Source organism: Mobula birostris, chromosome 3, assembly GCF_030028105.1.
Source record: "Mobula birostris isolate sMobBir1 chromosome 3, sMobBir1.hap1, whole genome shotgun sequence".
Classification (NCBI taxonomy): domain Eukaryota; kingdom Metazoa; phylum Chordata; class Chondrichthyes; order Myliobatiformes; family Myliobatidae; genus Mobula; species Mobula birostris.
Genome location: NC_092372.1, coordinates 193683588 through 193700480, shown reverse-complemented (window position 1 = coordinate 193700480; position 16893 = coordinate 193683588). Strand labels below are relative to the sequence as shown.

General features: G+C 41.8%; 1 protein-coding gene across 29 annotated transcripts in view; it reads right to left on the bottom strand.

The window, feature by feature from the left end:
- svila (supervillin a) overlaps window positions 1-16893 on the bottom strand; it is a 279438-nt gene that overhangs the window by 31211 nt on the left and 231334 nt on the right. For all 29 annotated transcript variants that reach the window (XM_072253924.1, XM_072253940.1, XM_072253926.1 and 26 more), the window contains 5 exons: window positions 12534-12689; window positions 8934-9070; window positions 4505-4652; window positions 1736-1881; window positions 138-313 (listed from right to left, as the gene is read on the bottom strand). In XM_072253924.1, the coding sequence (XP_072110025.1) occupies window positions 138-313; window positions 1736-1881; window positions 4505-4652; window positions 8934-9070; window positions 12534-12689 (763 nt within the window). The remainder of the gene's footprint in view (window positions 1-137; window positions 314-1735; window positions 1882-4504; window positions 4653-8933; window positions 9071-12533; window positions 12690-16893) is intronic.

Here is a 16893-nt window from a genome sequence, read left to right as displayed (position 1 = left end):
TTAATGCACTGCCTAGCAATCCCCTGGTTCTACACTTACCTAGTTGTGTACATTAAGCACAGCTACTGCATGGAGTTACATATTTAGGGTATCATATGAAAATGTACTGTAAAGTGCTAATCTAAAGTTAAAGCTACCTTGGTATCAGAGGATTGCATTCGCCTGGATCTAGAGGGTTGATGTCACAATTTGTGTAATCAAAGGTTCCATTCCACAAATGCTTTGCCAACTGGAATGCCACCTTTCGTTGTGCCAGTGTGACTTCTTTCCCATGCCACACGTACACTTCACTGCCAAAATCGAACACCAGCACCTAAGGAAGTCAGAAAACCGTATAAAACCTACAGAAACTATTTGGAAAATGCACAACAAATTCAAGTTATACACATGTAGATTGTCTCCAGATGAGTTATTGATTTAATTAGCAATCATGCACAGCTTGGATTCCTCCAGTCTTCACTTGCACTTTAGCTTGACTGCTGAATTTCGCATGAGAAAGAGGCACTCACAAATATGTCCCCGTGCATCGTGCCAGTTATTTACATAAGCAGAAGAGAGAGCACTACTAGAAGGCAGGGAACCTTTTGTACTCTCCTGTAATTATGTAAAATCTAGCAACTATGGTGAGAAAGTGAAAATTTTACCACCTTTTGTAAACCTTTCCCAGTGCAGTTCAGCCATCCATGGTCATGTTCTGAAATTTCCCCCCTTACATATTCCTGCTACATTCCCCTTTAATAACCCTTCTTCCCTTCCCACACAAGGCTTCTGTAATGCATCTGCACAGTCGAATGTTGAAAACATGTCAATGGAATAAAATCAGAGAAAGCTGGAAACAATAAACAAATCAGACAGTTACAATGGAAAGAGCTGCAGAGTTGATGTTTCAAAATCATCAGAACTCCTATTCAGTATCTTCTTTGACAATTCAAGTTTGTTTCTCTAATTCAAGTGCTTTGTCCTTGTGCACATACATACACATAAAAGTCAACTGGTTTTGGCGTTGGGCTAACAACCCTGAAGTCAAAGAGAGATATATATATATATATATATATATATATATATATATATATCACTCTCACAATGGCAACCTGAAGGACCAGAAAAATAGTCGTAAATCTGAAGGATTTTCAAAATCAGTTTGGTTTATCAGACTTCTTCAGTGAGGGCAATTGTCACCCAAGCTTCCTGGGAGCTGGTGGAGCCACATTCATCCACTCTACTGTCAGCTTTCCAGCTTTCTCTGACTGCAATCTAGAGTGAACAATAAACACTATAAAAGAAAAAAATAACAGCCTTTACAGCTGAGTTACAAGTTTACTGTCACCATCTACACAAGGACCTTTGTTCTTTAACTATACACTCTAACCTATTAAAAAGGTAGTAACTCCAGGACTATAAAGAGTTCTCAGTCATATGTAGTGATTTGACATTGACACATCAGAGCAAATAGGGCAGTAGATCACCTACCTGTGATCGGAACATCAATTTAAACCTTAAGACAACATCCACTGTCATGTGGAGCATTGGACAGGAAGATCCTATAACTTTTCACCTTAAAACAGAGTAGTACAGCACAGGAACAGGATCTTCGCTCCACAGCATTTCTGCTTTCTTTTCCACGGCTCAACTATAGTGCTTCAGTAAGCTGAGTAAGCTGACTAGCACAGTCATAGACCACATAAACTGGGAACTAAATGGCTTAAGTAAAAAGAATTCAATGAAAAGTACTTACATCTTTCGAATTAAGCAAAGAACAACGTGGTATTTTCCCCCAGAAGTCATCATCGGGGACAAGTTTATCACCTACTAGACGATAAATACAATTGGTTTCTACTATTGCACTTTCATACAGTTCATCTTCATCAGGATTTCCTGCTCCTGTTGGGGGAGAAAAAACACAGAACAGTTTCTTCAGATATAATCCCACTCTGCAAAACTTTAACATATATATAGATCTTTCCATTAACTGATGGCGAACAGATACCCTGTACAATACAGAAACAGAAGGGCTTAGAAAGGAATGGATCCATTATCTTGACATACTAACTTTTCTAATTAAGTTGGTCACAGCAGGGCAAACTTGGACAGCCTTGCCAGTGATGCCCACCCATGATTATATTGATCAGCAACCCACATTTATTCACACTCGTCTTGCCAGACTCAGACATACAGCACAGAACCAGACCTTCGGCTCAGTGTGCTCATGACAACCTTTTTGTCCATCCACTCTAATCCATTTGCCTGCGTTTTGATCATATCCTTCAATTCCCTGCCTATTTAATTGCTTGTCTAAATGCCTCTCAAAGTGATTGCACCTAATTTCACCACTTCCTACGGCAATGAGTTCCAAAAATCAACCACTTTGTGTAAAAACAACTTATCCCTGAAATCATTCTAAATCTTCTCCCTCACCTTAAACTGATGATGCCTTGTTTATTTATATGCCTATAATGGGAAACAGGTTTTGATCTATCTGTTTTAGAACACAGTGCAGGCCCTTTGGGCCACGAAGTTGTCCTGACCTTTTAACCTACTCTCAGATCAATCTAGCCCTTCCCTCCTGCATCGTCCTCACTCTAGTCTTCCTCCAGTTCTTCACATACATTTAGAATGCCTTGGGGTTTTCCTCAATCCTACTTTCCAAGACCTTCTCATGCCCCCTTCTAGCTCTGCTGTCCATTCTTAAGCTCCTTCTTGGCTACCTTATAACCCTCTACAGCCTTGTCTGATCCTGGCTTCCTGAACTCTTTTCTTCATAGAAACGTAGAAATCTAGAGCACATTACAGGCCTTTCGGCCCACAATGTAACCTATTCTAGAAACTGCCTAGAATTTTCCTACTGCAGAGCCCTCGATTTTTCTAAGCTCCATGTACCAACCTAAGAGTCTTTTAAAAGACCCTATTTTATCTGCTTCTACTATCTTCGCTGGCACTGCATTCCACGAACCCATCACTCTCTGTGTGAAAAACTTACCTCTGACATCCTCCTTGTACCTGCTTCCAAGCACCTTAAAACTACACCCCCTCGTGTTAGCCATTTCAGCTCTGGGAAAAAGCCTCTGGCTATCCACAGGATCAATGCCTCTCATCGTCTTATACATCTCTGTCAGGTCACCTTTCATCCTCCGTCGCCCCAAGAAGAAAAGGCCAAGTTATCAACCTCCTTAGTAACCTCCTTGAAAAACTCTTAGACTTAAAGCCAAGTTGAATATCCCTAATCAGGCGCCATCTCTCCAAATACTTATAAATCCTGTCCCTCAGAATAACCATGGTCAACCTATAATTTCCCAGCTTATTCTTACAGGTTTTCTTGAACAATGGAACAACATTAGCTATCCTCTAGTCCTCTTGTGTCTCCCAAACCAACTGCGCTGTGTAAACACCTTCATACAACCACAGTGGTTCCAGCGCCTCAACAGCAATTAGGGATATGCAATCTAATCCTCAGCGAAACAAAAGGAATGAATAATTTCTCTGCAGCACCTAGTAGGGCTGCTGTCTCACAATTGCAGACCCAGGTTTGACCCTGACCTCAGCGCTGTCTGTGTGGACATTGCACCTTTTCGCAGAAACCCTATGGGTTTCCTCCAGGAGCTCTGGTTTCCTCCCATCTCACAGGTCCGTGGGTTAATTTGTCACTAGAAATCAGCCCTAGGTCAGTGGCAGAATCCGTGGAGAGCTGATAAAAATGTGGGAGGAATAAGATTGTAAATGGGTGATCATAGGCTTGGTAGACTGAATGGCCTATTTCTGTGCTATCTCTTCTTATGATTCGGTGACTAAATAGGCACTCGGGCTGTTTCTCTCAGTGCACACAGAGTCCCTTTGAGAAGTGAACAGAAGTTGGTGTGTTAAATCCAGGTCTATTAGCTTCACACTTATTGAATGTTCAACCCAATCAATATCCATTTTCTCAAAATACAGAGTCAACATCTTTTTCATTATACGTTCATGCTAAACACTCAAATCTTTTTATTTTCTCCATACTGCTGTTAATCTTTCTCCACTCCTTTTATAATGCCGTTGGCTTTTTGCCTTGTTTCTTGCCAGCAGATTGGCCAAGTAGTCCTCATCATCCAGAAGGCTTGACATTGAATGTTATTATGCCATCTGATTTTGGTAGATGCCAGAGAGAGGTCTGATTATCAGCACACAACAGCAGTAACTAGCAGTTGGGTTTCTACACAAGTATGATAGCCCTAACCAATTAGAATTTAACGAGCAATTTCAACAAAGACTTAAAGACTAGTTGGAGCATAGCAAAGATCCAACTGTGTGAAGTATAGATTTTGTTCATGCAAACCTAATCGGAGGTGAAATTTATTTTAAAATATGAATATAAATGTTTCTCATTCCTACACATATTTTCACTTCCACACAATTCAATTTGTTCAAGCTGTGATCATCTTTAAACATTCAGTGTTTGTAGATTAAGTATACATTTCTAGTAATATGATCAGAAGCTACTAATTACAATATAAAATATACATGCTTTCATTACCTTGGTAGCTTGACTGACCGCCTAAGAGTCTCCAGAATTCTTTGGCTGTTTTTGTATGGGTGTTAATTCCTTCTTCTATAGTAGCCACATATGGTGCTCTGCAACCAAGATCCCTCTTAGTCTGAATAAACGATGCCAGCTCCGAAGCCTGAAGAAAAGAAACATCAGGAAATTCAAAAATTCAATATTATTTGAAGTGAATTTTTAAAGCATGATCAACATTTTGAAGAAATGAATCGACCAGGTTTATATGGTCACAATTCAATCAAAACAGCCACATAATTTGGAATACTGGTAAGCATAAAGTATTGGGTGACTGGCAGGAGGCAAAAAATGGGAACCAAAGGGGTCAATTCCGGTACAAAGATAGGTGGAGGTGCAGGTCGTGACGAGGAAGTAGGGAGTCTGCAGACGGACTTGGACAGATCAGGAGAGTGGGCAAAATAGCAGATGGAATACAGTGGCAGGAAGTGTATGGTCATGCACCTTGGAAGAAGGAATAAAGACTATTTTCTAAACAAGGATGAAAAAAATCAAAAATCCTTGTGCAGGATTCCCCAAGAGGTTAACTTACAGGTCGAGTGGATGGTAAAAAAGCCAAATGCAATGTTAGCATTCAATTTGAAAGGACTAGGATACAAGAGCAAAGATGTGCTGCTGAGGCTTAAAAGGTATTGGTCAGACTGCACTTGGAGTATTGTGAGCAGTTTTGGGCTCCTCATCTGAGAAGAATGTGCTGGCATTGGACAGGGTCCAGAGGAGGTTCATGAGAATGATTCTGGGAATGAAAGGGATAACATATGCGGAGTGTTTGATAGCTTTGGGCCTGTACTAAGAATGAGTGGGACTCTCATTGAAACCTATCGCATGTTGAAAGGGCTAGACTGAGTGGATGCGGAGAGGGCGTCTCCTACAGTGTGGGAGTCCAGGACTGGATGGGACAGCCTCAGAATAAATGGGACGTACATTTAGAACAGAAATAAGGAGAAAGTTCTCTAGCCAAGGGTGGTGAATCCAATGAACTCAATGCCACAGTCGGCTGTGGAGGTCATTATGTCTATTTAATGCAGAGACTGATAGGTTCTTGGTTAGTTAGTCAGGGTGTCAAAGGTTGCGGGCAGAAGTCAGGAGAATGAGGTTGAGAAGGATAATAAATCAGCCAAGATGGAATGGTCGAGCAGACTCAATGAGCTGAATGGCCTAATTCTGCTCCTGTGTCTTATGGCTTTATTAATCTGGCTTTACTCTGCACTGTAGTGAATATAATCTCAATGGATAGTGAATTAGAATCTGAATTTGTACCTAGGTAACCTACTGAATGACACAGGACAGAAATAGGCCTTTTGACCCACAACATTCATGCCCACCTTTACCTGAACTTTTTCCACAGCATTCTTGTCCAGGCAGTCCTTAAATATTCTAAGAGTATCCATCTGTACCACCTACTCGGGCAGAGTGTTTCAGATTTTATACACTCTCTGATCCTCTCTAAATCTCTCACCCCTTACCCCAAAATCATCCCCTCTGGCTTCAGGTACTTCTGCTTTAGGCAAATTTTCTGATGAATGACCCTAGGGGGTACCCCCTCATAATTTTGTGAACCTCTATCAGCATCATATTGGCCTCCTCTTCTCCAAGGAAAGCAAACCCAGCCTAGCAGTCTCCTCTCATAACTGAAATATTCTTTCCCAGGTCACATCCTGATGAATTTCCTCTGCTCTCTTCAATGCAATCACGTACTTCCTATAGTTTGGTGGCCAGAACTGTGCACAGTAGTCCAGCTGTGGCCTAATTTATTTTTTGCTTGTACCTTCAAGGATCCTTGAGCTTGTACACAGAGGTCCGTATGTTCTTCAGTACTCCCTAGGGCCCTACCATTCACTGTGCTATGTTTTACTCTCAGCTACTCTTCTCGAAGTGCATCATTTAGAAATCATTCCTATCTAAGTTGTTCATCTATGAAAGAACACAACAGTTCAACTTAATGTCAGGGAATGCATACAGTATGCAACCTGAAATCCTTACTCTTTGCAGAGACAAAAAAAAAAGAAAGAACAAAAACCCAAAAAACATTAGAACATCAAAGCCCTGGTTTGGATCTCTGTGCAACTGTACTGCTCACTGGCTTTCAGTCACAATAGCAACCCACTGACTTTGCCAATTTTTAATTGGAATTGGAATGTTATTGTCACACGTACCAAGGTGAAGTGAAAATTGAATTGAATTGAATGATCTTTGTCGTCATTATACATAGGTACAATGAAATTCTGTTTGGCTTCCTCTCAGGCAATTAAAGCTTGTATCACTTACTGTTCACACAGATCAATTCATTACACAGTGCACTGAGGTAGTCCAGGTGAAACAACAGAATGCAGCATAAAGGGCAATAGCTACAGAGAAGGTGCGGTGCCCATAGACAGTTAATGTGCAAAATCGTAACGAGGTACATAAAGTAGATGGTGAGGTCCTATATTCTCATCAGCTCCTCCCTCAGCCAATTAACTGACCAATTCACATACTTTTGGACTGTGGGAGAACCCAAAACACCTGGAGGAAACCAACATCACACAGGAAGAACTCCACGAGTACCACACGTCAGGATTGAACCCGAGCCTCCAGCGCTGCAAAGCAGTGGTTGTGTCAGGTGTACCACTGTCCCATTGCTTCAGAGCTTTAGCTTATGACAGAAGGAAGCCATTCTATCAGATCTATACCAGCTCCCAGCAGAGGAATTCCATCTGTCCTATGGCTCCCTCTCATTTCCCATTAATCTTGCAATTTATTCACTTTTGCGTGTCCATTTACACCCTTTTGATTCTTCAACATTTACGAAGAGGTAATATAGCAGCCAATTAAACACACTGTCCTGGTTTTGGGATACAGGGGAGAAACCAGAATATGCAAAGGAAGCCACAGACAGAATCACGGGGAGAATACAACTTGAGTCTAGAAATAGAGCCCATGCTTTCGGATTAGGACTCAAACACTTAGGAAAGCAATAAGAGAATTTTATTTTGGTTCTGATTTTTCAAATACTGCACCATAATCAATGTTCAAGGCAGAATTTGACAGATTATTGAACATTGAGGGAGCTGGTGTAATAATGGAGCAGAACTTTGCATGTCCATATTCATGTATATGAGTTCAATAGTATTGTTCACTATTAACATACATGTTAATTGTTAAAACTCTAATGACTGAGAAAAGTGTGCATATTGCCCAATTAAGAAATGATCACCGCAATGAATACTTGAGACAAATTGAGGAGGGGGGTAGAGGGGAGAAGAGAGAGGGGGGCAGCGTGTGGGAGAGAGAAGGGTGAGAGAAACAGTCAAAAAGTCAGAGACAGGAAGAGAGAGAGGGAGATGTTGGTGGACACACAAATAGAGAATGAGATCTAGGAGTTTTTCGTATCACACTTTGGGCTGACTGTTTCATTCACACCATATTGTTGTTTGTTTGTATCAGAAGTGGCCAGAAACTCTCAATGACAGATTGGAGCTTCCATCAATATCAATGTGCACAATCCCCATTCCCACATGAAGTGTGTGATGTCTGGACAGCCAGGATCTGGCAACATCTATACTCTCAAGATAATGGGGGAAGGGGGCTGTAACACCGCCAGAGAGAACGGGCCACACACTTAGCTGTGATCTTATTGAATTCCTGGAGTAGGTTGGAGGGTGGCCAGACCCAATCCCATTTCTTGTATCAGTTTATAATATGGCAGGGTGTGAAAATTGTTTTCAGTGGCTGACTGAATCAGTTAAATTACTCTTGTGGAAACACAGAATTAATTCCACAGTATTTGTAATTTTGTTTACTTCCAATTTGTTCAGAGTTTCCTCAGTATAACAGACTTCCTCCTACTTTTATTTGGTAGTTTAAAACAAATAGAGCAAAGCACACTTGTATACCAATCTCACTTGTTAATCCTGCCAAAATAGAAACTAAGAGTTGGATTTAATGAATCCCCTGAACCATACTTGGGCAATCTAATGGTTTATTGTGTCTCTTGCAACATGCAAAAGGAAGTGGAACAAAAGAACAGACTTCTGTTAATTGTTCTGCATTTCTCCCTGTAGCACATCTGAACTTCATTTCTTAGCTAACCGCTCCATAAGTGCTGTATCCAGAGGAAGTTTTCGCATCCTGTCAGGTGCATTACTCTTTTCATAGCCACTAAAATGACCGGAAGACCAGGTACCTGGGTAGCTCACCAGAAACAAACCCACACACAATCCCATGAAATACACAGCTTCTGAAATCTTGCCTCATGCAGACATCTGGCAGGAAGCACTGTTTATGTGCAGTGGTGAAATGTTCTATAAACAACCTTCTAATTTATGTTCTTGAAAGAGGTGCGGAAACCTTGAGAATCTATCATTAAGTCTGTTTCCACAGGCATTTACATACAGTGCAGACTAACCTTAGCTTTCTCAATCACATTGGTAAATTCTCCTGTCCACAGGAAGCAGTGCTGAGGAGCTAGCAGCAAGAAACAGTCCCCACTATTCAGCGACGACGCCCTTGGTTCCACTAGTCTGGTTTGGATATGCCTCCGACCTAGGAAATCAAGTTAGGAATTATTTCAGTTCAATATTTTGTCCTGCGTAACTGCTTGAAACATGTGCAAACCTAGCATCTAGGAACACTTTGGTAGTTTACAATTTCAGTTCCATCAACTAAACCAGAACCTCCAAGAGAACCACAACCTTGTTGCAGTGTTTGAGGCTTGTGTGCCTCAGTGAGGTTGGCTGGTGTCAGAGCATTATACTTTGGCTCTTCGTAGGGTCACCCATGTCAAAGGGCAGAGGCCAGACGAAGAGTGGTCTACCAGTCCTCCAGGTTTGGTGGTTCAACCTCGACTGGTAAAACAAAATTGTTATGGAAACAGCAATGAAGAATCCTTTTACACCCGAGTGCAACGGTATTTCTGAATGTCCAGAAATGTTGCGTGACTGGTGTAGTGAAAACAGAGAGGAGGCTACGGACATAATGAAGGAAGCCCTAAACACTGCCAGGTATAGTGGACCTTCATTGCTAAAAGCCAATGGCGTAACGGCAGTAAGTACCTAAACCAGAAAGAAGTACAAATATAGCAAAACAAACTTAAATGTGACATTCTGTAAATATAGTTGCTGGACAATTAAGTTCTTAGCTATTTAAAGAAGTCTACTGACTTCTGCATTAAATTCTTACACGCAGTTGAAGAGCTTTCTGCTTTTCGTGTCCGATCATACCAGGTCAGGTGCGGTATAGTCTGGAGGACATGCAACAACCAAGACCCAATGCACAGTCGTGCTTGCTCCACTCCACTGTGGAACAATGATCGACTTTGTCCGAGCTGCAGAAGGCACCACTTAGACACTGATGTTTCTCTAATTTCTTTGCTCAACAGGTCATTCTCATTTCTAAATGGGATTCCCAGAACGCTGTACTTTGGAATTTATGGCAGGCTTCCTGACTAGTGCAAGACCAGCTAAACTCCTATTTAAAGGAAGAACCATTCAAGGCTTTAGGCCCCAAACTGCAAACATTTATAATTCTATAGATGGTGCCTGACCCACCGAGTTCCTCTAGCATTTTGTGTGCATTGCTGAAGGGAGAATTTAACATTCATGAAGCATTTCTCCCAAATGCTTGGAATATCCTATCTGCCTCAACACCAATTACTTTTAAATTCAGTGTTGGAAAATATGGCAGACAATCTGCACAGAGCACCAGATGGCAAACTGCAACAACTTAAACCAGGGACACCTAAACCAAAACCAAAAACGCAGATAGAAAATAAAACAAAAACAAGATGTGGGAAGTCTGAAATAAATGCTGGGTAGGTCAGTAGATCACACAGCATCTTTGGAAAGAGAAACAGTTAACTTTTCACATTGACAAACTGCACCAGAACTGGAGAAGTGAGATTTCAATGTTTATTAATGTCTGGTTATTAGGTTAATGAGTTCAGTTGAAAAGCAAAAAAAAAAAAGGACACATAAAGCTGTGAAGTGCAGGTCAGAGCTGCAGTGGAACTGGTAATCAAAAGGGGATTGTCGCAAATGCCAAGAGACAGTGTCTGATGAGAGACAAATACCCAGTTAACATTACAAATGGATAACCTTACACAAAAAGCAGCCAGTTCAGTTCTAAAGGTAGAGAGGGAGTCATCTGAAATCATTGAAAAGCAAAGGCTGTAGTGTGTCCATTCGGAAGACAAGATGCCAGTCCTCAAGCTTACACAAGGCTTTTCTGGAGCAGTGCAGGAGGCAATTGATAGGAAGGTCAGAATGAGCCTCGGAAAGCTCATGGTTGCCCCTGCAGACGGAACAAAGGTTTTCCATAAAGTAATCACTCAATCTGTTTGATTTCTCTACCATACAGAAAACCACATTTCAGCAATGTATGAAATTGGAAGATGTGCAAGTGAATTACTATTTCACCTGGAGCACTGCTTGGGCCCCTGCACAATGGGAAAAGTCAAAGAAAGGATCCAAGTGTTTCATCTCCTGCTGTTATATGGAAAATTACCATGAAATGAGAATGGTTGGTGGAGTTGCAAATGTAAACTAGGGAATCAAGAAAAGAATGGTCTCATTGAGATCCTCAAGATGTGCTGGGAAATACTGTTTCACCTGCTTATTAAATCTGGCAAAAGATGTGGAGGCCAACGAGAAGGAAAGCGAAGACCAGGGGAACTATCCTTGCTCTGGCTGGAAGCAGAGGTGTGGGAAACATGAGATGTGATCTGGGGCTTCTGTCAACTGCAATGGAGGGAGGGGGATGCCATTGTTAAAGAAAAAGAAGTCCTCTCAGAAATACTGATGTGGAAAGTCTCAGAAGAATGACATTGGAGAACTAGCTATTTCCATGATCCTTCTGTTGTTAACAGATTTAGCAATAGTTCTGATCTATACTTCAAATGTTTTTTTATACATGCCCCTTTCTTCTGTCTCTCTACAGGTCACCTCATTAACCAGACAGCTCTGAAAATACTGGAATCATCCACGGCTCACTGTAGAGATAGTCACTTTGTTTCATCCAACCTTTCCCTGTGCTCTCTTGACTAACTAACTAACTTGCTTCCTCATTTGTTCTGATGAAGGCAGTGAAACATTAACCCCTTTTCTCTTTTCCAGAGATGCTGGTTGATTTGTTGATTGCTTCCATTATTTCCTCTTTTTTTATGGTCACTTCGTATCTTCATTATTCCATGGTGCTTGAGACCCCCAGAGAATGCCATCCTCCTACAAAATGCTGCCGCTGTGGAGATCAAGGAAGGAGTGTCTGTGGTTGGTGGTCAGTTGGAGAGATGGCCAAGGTCCGGGCTATGAGCACTGACTGGAGTTGGGTGCAAAGGGGAATTGTGGCAATTGTTCTGAGGTGGGGAAATTACAAAAATGCAGAACCTCACACTCAAACTTATGTGAGTCTAAGGCTCTGAATGTTTGTAGTTTACCCACTTAGCATAGTTTGGTGTGGGTGACCCAAGTTGACGTGTGCTCCCTGATGTCACTATAATGTCCAGACTTTAGGGTCTCCTGTACCTGGAAGCACTGTCAACAATTTCAATAGATTTGAATACTTCTATCAGGATTTTACAAATTCCTACAGAGCTAAAAGATAACATTACCCACAACCTGATGAAATAAGCCCGTGCCAAGTCCCAAAGCAAACACCTGATCGAGACATGGGCTTTTACCATTGCAAGTCACTAAAGCAATGTTGCATCATCTTGAATGCAATTATTACAGGAAAGATATTGCTCAAAATCAGATTTGTACTTGCTCCCTTCTTTCCCTCCTCCTCCTCAAAAATCCTACTGCTCTGGATTTTGGCTCTGAAAATGACAGTTGAAATCATTTAGCAATTCAACACTTAAGCCATGTTTCAACTTACTGTTTTAAAAAGGACTTGTTTAGATTTAAGCTGTTCTGCATATTGTCAGAAATTGCATAGGGACATGGGAATACTGTTTTTTTCCCAAGATAACATTAAAGGTTGGGCAGCTGTTCATGAAAGAATGACTTCTAACCTTTAATTTGCAGCAACATCAGCTTTTTGTATGGCACAGCACTGTTGTTTGACACTTGTTCTGTTGAATTCACGTTTCGGAGGTTGACGCTGCTGAAATCCTCTTTGCTGGCCAGCCCAGCTAATGCCATTTCCGAAAAGTTAGAGTTTTTTGACACTGGTTAAAAGATTAAAAAAAAGAGAATCAAAGCTGTAAGAAGACATAAAATCCAGACTTACAAAAAATACACTTTATGACCTACAGATATTCAAAAATGATTCCATATGACCATAAGAGCAGTATTAGACCATACAGACCATTGAGTCTGCTCTGCCTGATGACTGCTATCACGACTGATTCATTATCCCTCCGAGTCCGATTCTCTTGCATTCTTCCCGTAACCTTTGACACTCTAACTAATCAAGAACTATGAATATAATCAGTGGCTTGGCCTCCGCAGCCGTTTGTGGCAATGAATGCCATAGATTCACTACCCCCGGCTAAAGAAATTCCTCCTCATCTATGTTCCACATGGATGTCCCTCTATTCTGAGGCTGTGCCACTACAGGAAACATCCTCCCCACATCCTCACTATCCAGACCTTTCAATATCTGATAAGTTTCGATAAGATCCCCATCTCATTCTCCTAAAAATATCCAGTGAGTATAGGCCCAGAGTCACCAAATGCTCCTCACTATGTTAACCCTTTCATTCCCAGAATAATTTTCATGACCCTCCTCTGGAGCCTCTCCAATGCCAGCACATCTTTTCTCAGATGTGAGAAACTGCTCAAGCACCCTCCGTGCTGTCTGACCGATGTCGTATAAAGGCTCAGCATCACATCGTTGCTCTTATAATCTCAGCCGCTCAAGATGAATTCCAACATTGCGTTTGCCTTCCTTACCACCAGCTCAACCTGCAAGCTAACCTTTAGGGAATCATGCACAAGGAGTCTGCAGTAAGAATCCTAAAATGTCGGCCAGAGAGCGCAAGGAACAATTGCTGGGATCAAATGTGTGATGTGCGGGGGAAGGGTGACCTGGGTGCTAGGTGACCAAAGTATTGTCTCTTCAGACCTGAACTGTAGTGCCCGAGGCAACTGTCACGTGATGGGACAAAGGATTGACCCAGGTAGGGGTGGAGGGAAGCAAACAGGATATAAAAGAATTAACACACCGGTGGTGAGGTCTCTTGGATTTGGGCTCACCACAGGTTAGGTCATGACTGATGCTGTGGACCGATTTGGAACGGGGCGTTGCAGTTAAACGGGCTCAGGCACACTTCTGAGACAAGTACCACCTGTTGTAACTTAGCAATAGTGTTCTGTGTGCAGCATTGTGTACACAAGACTTATTTCTATCAGATCTGCGTACAGTCCTCAACTCCTGGCACAACAGACTCCCCAGTCTGTGTTTCTTCTGGATGTCCTGGCTTCCTCGTACGTGTCAATGGACATTGCATTAATTGCCCTCGTGTATCGTTGACTGCCTTGGTAATGGTAGATTCCAGGGCCAGCTGTTTGGAATGTGAATAGAATAAAATGTAATTTGTGGAAATGGGTGCTTAATTGTCGGTGTGGGCTTGGCCAGTTAAGGAGCCGATTCCAGGTAGTATAATATTGTGATTTTAGGACAATGGGGAGAACTTTTCCACTTCATAAGATATAGGAGCAGAATGAGGCCATTTGGTCCATTGAGTCTGCTCCGCCATTTCATCATGGCTAATCCATTTCCCTCTCAGCCCCAATCTCCTGCATTCTTCCCCTATCCCCTAACGGCTGACCAATCAAGAGTCTATCAACCTCTGCCTTAAGTATACATAAAGACATGGCCTCCACAGCTGTGTGTGGAAATGAATTCTACAGATTCAACATTTTCTGGCTAAAGAAGTTGCTCCTCATCTCTGTTCTAAATGGACGTCCCTCCATTTTGAGGATGTTTCCTCTGGTCTTAGGCTCTCTCTCCATGGGAAACTTCCTCTCCACATCCACTCCATCGAGGCTTTTCATCATTCAATAGGATTCAATGAGATCCCCCCTCATTCTTCTGAATTCCAGCGAGTACAGGCCCAGAGACATCAAACGCTCCCTCTATGAAAAACCTTTCAATCCTGGAATCATTTTTGGGAACCAAACCCTCTCCAATGTTGGAAATCCACTTGTTTGAAATCTAGTCCTGGAGACTTGCAGGTGAGGTTAACATCTCAACTGAGAAATGGTGTTTCACTACTTCAGTACTGTACTGAAGTGGCTAGTACCAAAGGCAAAAAGTTTCTTTTGGGAAGCAGACAGAATGGATACACAGCACCTCCTCGGGCCACAAACGAAGGTGACCTCACTATATATGTCCTTCAAAATAACGTGATTTTGTGGCAAGTATAATATTTCCACAAGAGAAAACTAGCAAAAAAAAATTAAAACTGAACAAAAACATTTGCTCAGTTCTTTCCTGAAAAGGTAGGGAAGATATTCTCCATGGCCTCCCCTCCTGCCATGACTACGACAAAGTCAGGTTGGTGGAGCAACACTTCATATTCTGCTTGGGTAGCCATCAATCTGAGATTTTTCCAACTTCTGGTATCTCCCAACTCTCCTCTTTTTTTCTCCCATTCTGCATTCAGGTTACCCCTTCTCTGCTCCTCACCTACCCATCTCCTCCTTAACATTCCCCTTCTCTTTCCCTTTCTTCCACAGTCAATTGTCCCCTCTTATTAGTCTTTCTTCTTCCGCCTTTTACCTCTCCTAGCTATCACTTCCCAGCTTCTTACTTCATTCCCCCATCCTTCTCCCACCTTCCCCCTCACCAGCTTTCACCTATCACCCGCCAGCTGGTACTCCTTCCCCTCCTCCTCCCCAAACGTCTTACTCAGCTTCTGCTCCCTTCCTTTCCAGTTCTGACGAGGGGCCTTGGCCTGAAATGTTTATTGACCTCAGCTGCCTGACTTGCTGAGTTCCTCCAGCATTCTGCGTGTGTTGCTTAAGATTTCCAGCACATACAGAATCTTGTGTTTGTGGGGTGAGATATCGATCGATCGATATATATATATATATATATAAAAGATTCTAAACCTGAACCTGATGCAACAAGGATGGCATAGACAAGAATCTGTTTGTGTGCGAAGCAACTCTACAACTCTCTGATTCTAAACTGAACTCACTCAAGAGTAGCGTGGCATTGTGCAGGACTTCAGCAGGGGTTCGGTACAGTAGGAGTAGGGTACACAGAAGATACAGCAGGGCTCTCGCTGCCCAACGGCAACTCCAATTGGCAAGCACACACTCGTAAACATCAAATAAGAGCTTTTTCAGCTCAATTGCGGTGTATCTGATGTAGTAAAATAGCCCCTTAACCTTTGATCAACAAGTAATGGAAAATGCTCTTTTCAAATACCAGAAGGGCAACAACACAACAGTCAAGAATCAACGCCTCGGGATGGGGAGCATATAAGAGAGTAGATTATTATAAATAAAACTTTAATCTGTACAAGGAAAGATCTCAAGTCTGGCACGATAAGCAGATTTAGACAAAATGATGTAGCAAAATAGCAGAGGCTGTCTGAGAGGATTGTGGCGATAAATCTTCCAGAAAGTATTGATCAAAGTATGCAATCTTACTAAGTAAACGTCGACACTTCGCACCAAGGGAATGAAAGGGCAAAAATGTTTTCATATGAATGATGCAGCAAAAATGTTTTCATATATATCTTAAACTAGAGGCTATGAATAGAAGATTATTGCTAATTTGCCCAATAGATAATTTAGGAAAATCTTCAATCTTCAGGGAATGGTTAGTAAGCGTACAGATGTAATTTAAAAGAAATCTGGGAGTACAAGCAGAAGGGAATAGGATTGTGTTAAATGTAGAGGGATGGTTGGAAGCTCAGATGTGTTAACCATGGCACTGTCCATTGCTTTTCTATTAGCATCGTGCAGTTCAGAGTGAATGTACTGTTCTTTCAAATGTCCCGCTGGGAACCACACTACTCACCATCTTAAGGTTATTGTTATGTACTTCTGAAGTTATTTCCTTTGTGCTTACAAATTTTCAATAATTTCATCCCTGAGAAACTGTTTGGGACACCAGTGCTGGTGTTATAAAAGAAATAGGTATTGGGCATAAACACCAGCCCTTCTCCTGCTCTGTTTCTTGTCTCAGAGAGCGCAGCAGCACTTAGAAGAATTACTTTTTTCCTTTCTTATACAACTTTGCTTGGGCCTGTTCCATAAGAACCTATTGAACAATCCTCAAAGCTGTTTCTTGAACAATCCCAGAAAATCCTTAAGCCTGGTTTATCTAAAGCAACAGAAATGCATATGACACTAGAGATTATGAAGAAATATCGTGGAGAACAAACGTCAACTGGCTATGAACGTCCTCCATGC